The sequence below is a fragment of the Hipposideros armiger genome, unplaced genomic scaffold (genome assembly GCF_001890085.2).
Source record: "Hipposideros armiger isolate ML-2016 unplaced genomic scaffold, ASM189008v1 scaffold_19, whole genome shotgun sequence".
In the NCBI taxonomy this organism is placed as follows: domain Eukaryota; kingdom Metazoa; phylum Chordata; class Mammalia; order Chiroptera; family Hipposideridae; genus Hipposideros; species Hipposideros armiger.
In genome coordinates this window covers 7398846-7404709 of record NW_017731369.1, presented here as the reverse complement: position 1 = coordinate 7404709, position 5864 = coordinate 7398846, and the positions used below count along the sequence as shown (strand labels likewise).

At 42.3% G+C, this 5864-nt stretch overlaps 1 protein-coding gene across 1 annotated transcript in view; it reads left to right on the top strand.

Moving 5' to 3' along the window:
* ZCCHC14 (zinc finger CCHC-type containing 14) overlaps positions 1-5864 on the top strand; it is a 71372-nt gene that overhangs the window by 39483 nt on the left and 26025 nt on the right. Inside the window, exon 3 of the mRNA XM_019635069.1 lies at positions 4962-5035. Coding sequence (XP_019490614.1) covers positions 4962-5035 — 74 coding nt within the window. The remainder of the gene's footprint in view (positions 1-4961; positions 5036-5864) is intronic.

Here is a 5864-nt window from a genome sequence, read left to right as displayed (position 1 = left end):
AGGGGTGTCTGCCATTCCTCGATGAGATGTGACAGTCTTTTGCTAACAGTATAGGAGGACTCAGAGACACTTTTTCCTGAAAGCCTTTGCTTATTCAGGGAGAAATCAGTGACTCGCTGTCCCACCAATTTTCTCAGCTGTATTTATCTCGTGTTAATTTTTATGTATCACTGTTTTTCAGGATACAAGTGAAAGGCTGCTGTTTTATAGGAAGACATAACTGGATTTAGATGATTTCAGGATACACAAATGTACTACAGATAGGAGTTTTTGAGTTTCCTGTTCTTTTCCATGAGTTGGTTTTGTTTTTGCTGAAGTTGTAATTGCTGGTTACTAGTTACTGAGGAAACCAAATCACTATACAGGAAGCAAGTGACAGAATCTTTTCAAATATAAAATTAGTGTGTGACACATGTGAAATGTGTCCAAATTTTACCAGCTTTTCCAAATTCACTGTTGAGAAACTGGAATAACTAAAACTTATTTATTTATTTATTTATTTATTTTAAGTAAAACGCTTTCTTATTACAGATGAAGGACAGGGAGAAAAAAAACATCAAAAGACTAACTACCCAAACTCTTGAAACACCTGTTAGATTATAGTTTTATTGACTTAAAAAGAACTATAGAACACTACCAATAAAAAAAAAACAAACATTCTTTTTATGACATTCTTCCTTAAGAACCCAGACATTACATTTATTTTAGTGCTATGTCTTTGAAAGTTTATTTTTCTTCATCTCGAAACAATTTTTACTGCTCTGAATATTTTATCACTATTAGCAAAGGATGAGTCTTGGAATCTATTTTTTTTAGTTTAGTTTTTGTTTTCATCAGCTGTACATGTACAGAGTTTAGAGTCCAGCAGCTCTGCATACATTGCCAGAAGTCAGAGGGAACTGTTTCTTTTGCTGCACGCCTCAGTGGTTGTATAATTAGCGTGGCTGTGGAGGTTGTTGACACTGGGAGCCATATGCTGTATGCGTAATTCTTTTCCTTTCCAGCATTTTGTTTTCCCTGGAGTTATGTGTCTCTCTTTGTTTGTTTGTTCAGGGACAAGTACTTCACCCCTAAGGTCTTCTTCCCTGGGCACCTGAAACTCCCCTCATTGAGTTCAGGCATGTCTGGGATCCCTTTGGTTTATCTTTGGAGCTGTGGCTCTGCTCTGACCTGGACTTGAGGTCTTCAGCACAGTACACAGCTGTCATCCTGCGGGTCCCCTCCCATCATCACCTGGAGGTCCCTCCCTCCGTTTCCTGTTCTTGGGTCTTAGGTCATCTTTTGTCTTAAGTTAGTCCAAGTTTTAGTAGTTGCTCTGGTCACTTCTTAGACAGGGTACTTGGGAGGTGGAGTTTATGAGACCTTTCATGTCTGGAAGTGTCTTTATCTGTCCACACTGACATGTGGCTGAGAGTGCAATTCTATGTTGGACGTCTTTTCCCCTTAGGAGTTTGAAAGCACTGCTTATTGACTGTCTTGCATTGTTGCTGCTGGGAAGCAGGAATCTGTTTCGGTTCCTGATCCTGTGCTGTGGCCTGTTTTACAGTCTAGCAGTTTTCAGGATTTTCTTAGTCCCAAGCATTTGCACGTTTCTCAGAGATGTGCTCGTTGTAGGTCTGTGTTATGTGCTGAGACCCAGTGGGCCCTTGTAATCTAAAGTTTGGGGAACTTTTCTGGAATCATTTCTTTTCATTTCCTCTGCTCCATTTTTCTGCTTTCTTGTTTTGGATGTCCTGTTGTCTGCATGTTGGACCTCACTACTGGTCCTTTGTTTTATTTTTTTCCTCTGTTTTCTTTCCCTTTGAATTTTTATCTGCTTTATGGAAGATGACCTCATCTTCCATCTCATCAATTGAATTTTTCACTTCTGCTACCCTATTTTTAATTTCAAGGAACACTTGTTCTGAGACAGTTCTTTTTCCATGGCATCCTGTTCTTGGCTATGCTTTCTTCTCTTAGTTCACTGAGGCTATTAAGGATAGTGTTAGTTTTTTAAAACAGTTTTCTTCTCTGCACGTGGTCTGTGTTTCCTCCAGGCTGCCTTGTTCTGTGTGACTGCTTTGCCTGTCTTCACGGTTGGCCTGGGCTGCCTCAGAGGCCCGGCAGTAGGTCTGATGGCGCTGGGTCTCCTGCTTAGCTTAGAGGTAAGGCCTGAGCAGTGGGCAGGGGCCCCTGGCTGGACCAGTTCCTGTGCAGAGTGGAGAAAATGCTGCTCCACGTGCCCCAGAGTGTGAGGCTGTGTGGAAAAACACGAATGTTGAGAACTCAGGGGAAAAGTGAGTCAGAGGGAATTAGACTCTGAGTGTGAAGAAATCCTAAGAGTGAGTGTGTGTGTGTGTGTATTGCATATTTTGCTTTTTTGCGTATGCTTAAGGTACGTTAAAATCTGTCTCAGTAAGGCTAAGTAGCTCTTTGAGTAAGTGATAGGAAAATACTGTGCCATAATTTGATTGGCAACATATTTTCTTGGTGGTACATAAAATAATGGGGTAGTTTACAATCGATGCCGCCTTGGATTTGACGGGACATGTGTCTGTCTAGCATGTGGCCTGATGTGAGGCTGTTCTCTTGTATCAGGAGCAGACACCCTAGGAAAGTTGTACCTATTTAAAGTACGTAATTGTTGGGGAGGCAGGTTGTCTATGTCAACATAAAATGGTCTGTCTCTGTGCTACCCTTCCTGTTTGGTTGCTGGATTTCATGTTTTAGTGGGGTTGGGATGCATTCATGCGATGTGAATGTGGAAGGAAAGAGAAAAGATGCAAACTAGAAACAGATTGTTGGAGTGTATGAGTTGTAAGGAAAAGAGAGGTTTTCCATAATANGGGAAAACAGAAAAGCTGTTTATTTGCTGGCCATCTGACTAAGGAAGTCAGACAGGAACAGTGAGGAGTTTCATTGAGTGAAAATAGGGACGCGTTCAAGCTCCAAATGTACTGTTTTCTTTGTTTTGCCAGAAAGGAAACAAACATTCTTATTTTTTTTAGAGTAGTTCCTTCCTGTAAGGTGCTATTTTAAGCTTAAAATACTCTAAGCCGAATGGGTTCTAGTATCTCCCAAGATGTATATTGACCTTGAAGTAACTTTGTAAAATTAGGGAGATTTACGAGAAAATAATTAAACAAGTGAGGGTCTTTCCCCATCAGACCATAACCTGTGTGAGTACAAGAACCCACCTGTCTCGCTTGTTCACTGCTGTATTACCGGCCCCTAGAAGGAGGCCTGGTCCACAGCAGGGACTTCATGAGACATGTTGGTGAATGAATGGGCGTTGGTTTAGAGCAGGGCTCGGCAAATTTTTTTCTGCAAAGATCCAGATAGTAAATATTTTTGGCTTTGGGAAGCATACGGCAGCTCTGCTGTGGTGGGGTGGAAAACACCATTGGCGATACCTACGCAAATGGTGTGACTATGTGCCAATAAAATCATTCACACACATAGGCGGAGGGCAGCCTGGAGTTTGTCGGCCCCTGGCTTAGCACAGTGCTGTCCTGTAGCACTCTCAGTGGTTACTGAGTGCTCTGTGTCTGTGCTATACGGTATGGTAGCCACTGGCCACATGTAGCTGTGGAGCACTTAGCATGTGGTCAGTGCAACTGAGGAATTAGATTTTTAATTTTATTCAATTGTAATTAATACAAATTTCAGTGGTCCCACGTGGCTAGTGGCTGTACCGCTGGGCGATGCAGGTTTGACTCTCCCCCAAAGTGCGTTGCACATAGCAATTTGTTTGCTCTGGGATGTTCATACATATTAGAGGAGGAAAGATTTCTGGGTCCAAAAAATAAAAAAAGGAGGGGGACTTGTTAATAAAAAGATTTATTTAAAAAAAAAGATTTATTTGTGTGGGACTTCGCAGAGCCTTTAGTATGCTAATGTACATGGACAGTCTACAAGAACGAGTTTCTTAAATTTTTCCTCTAAACTTTATGACCATGAAGCTTTTTGGGGGTGACACTGAACATCTTACAGAGCTTGGAGAAGACTTTGGGAAATGCTGGCATGGCAGACCAGGAGATTGGGCAGCTACAGGAATTATAACATAATAGTCTTGATAAGTTATGTTGAGTATTTCGTATTGGACAGATAGGTCGAAAGATCTATAGAAATCTTCATAGTACACTGCCAAATGACCTCGAGAAATAGTAAAAAATAATGGAAAGTGTATTATCTGAGGTATCATTTTATTTTTGAGGAGGAAAAAATGCACCCATGTCTGTGAAAAGGGTGGTATGAAGAAACTGATGACTTGAGAACGCTCTCTAATGGTAGTGGTTCGTCGTCTTTTTGCCATTGTCCGTCTGTGCGGCCAGTCTCTGGTAATCCTCGCTGTGTTCTTTCGAGGCAGCCTTAGGAATCTTCCTGTCTGCTCTGTAACTGCCGCCTTGCTGACCCCCAGCCTTGCCCTGTCAGGGAGGGAGGAGACTCTTTTGTCCTCTGTTGACGAGAAGATCCAGGCAGAGGCTCCGTGTTTGGACAGTTACAGTGGGAATTGTGGAGCGTTAGTTTTTCAGATATCGGAACCGAGCATAACTAATCTTCAGTCATAATTAGAATTTGTACTGTCGTGCGTTCAGATCAATTTATATTGTCTTTCCAAGCACTGTTCTCTTTCTGTGATCTGTACTTACTTGTTTGCCTGCATTTCCTGCTTTGCTTTTTTCAATTCACCTTCCGTTCCTGAGCATGACCGCGTTTTGNCTGTACTTACTTGTTTGCCTGCATTTCCTGCTTTGCTTTTTTCAATTCACCTTCCGTTCCTGAGCATGACCGCGTTTTGTCTTCCCCTTAAGTTTCTCATTCCAGGCAGACACACCACAGGAGAGACTGAGCAGCCCTGGGTGTTGAAAGCCTTTTTTTGAAAATTGCCAAAATATCAAATGCTGACTCATGATATGTACTTCAAGGTTGTATTTCATTTTTATAATTTTGTTTTGTTCTGTTTTGTTTTACTTTTACAGTGAGTGTTGAAAAGATAGACCTGAAGGGATTATCACATAAAAAAAATGAAAGAAATGTTGAATGTTCCTTTGAGGTAAGATGTTAAAATTTTTACCCTTTTCTCCTCTAAGGGATAGAAAGGAAACATTTACCATGATTAGATACATTTATTTACCTAAATAAAGATGGGCCTTTTGGCAAAGCACTGCTGGTGCTGTGGAAGATAGAAAGCTGGGACTGGGACCATCTCCAGCAGAGGGCTTGTTGAGCTTCTGACCTTTGGGGTGCTCACCCCCTAACCTCAGCAGCCTCCCCAAGGGGGAGGGGCCCAGGCTCTGGAACAGCCTGGAGTTAAAGTCCAATTCTATCCCTTTTAGCCATGTGACCAAGGACAGTGCTGAACGTCTCTGTGCCCCAGCAACTCCAGTCAGTAAAAGGGGAGGGGGTTGGGGGGAGAATTAAATGAGGTAGTCCCCTCCAAATACAGGATCTGGGTTTAGTAAAAGCCTGCAAACTCAAGCTGTTCTTCTATACCCATTAGATGGCAAAAGCTCCTTGGTCTGTATGGTGAACGTTCTCTAAACTGACATGCTCAGCTGCTGGTAGGTGGTCAACTAAGTTGGCTAAAGTAGAGAATTGTGAAAATTGAGACACACTGTATATTAGGATTGGAGACTGTCCATAACAGTGGCTTAACAACACTGGAATATACAGGGAGGCATCTTGGTGCTGGTATGGCAGTTGTGCTCCCTAAAACCCTTATGGTGTCCAGGCTCCCTCCAGTTGACTGCTTTGATGTCCCCTCAGGGTGAACCTTAGCCTCATGGCCTCAGGTGGCAGCTAGGGCTCCTGTCCTCACGTTGTCGTTCTATGTAGCAAGACACAGGATGAAAAGGAGGGGAAAGGATTTGTCTTTATTTAAG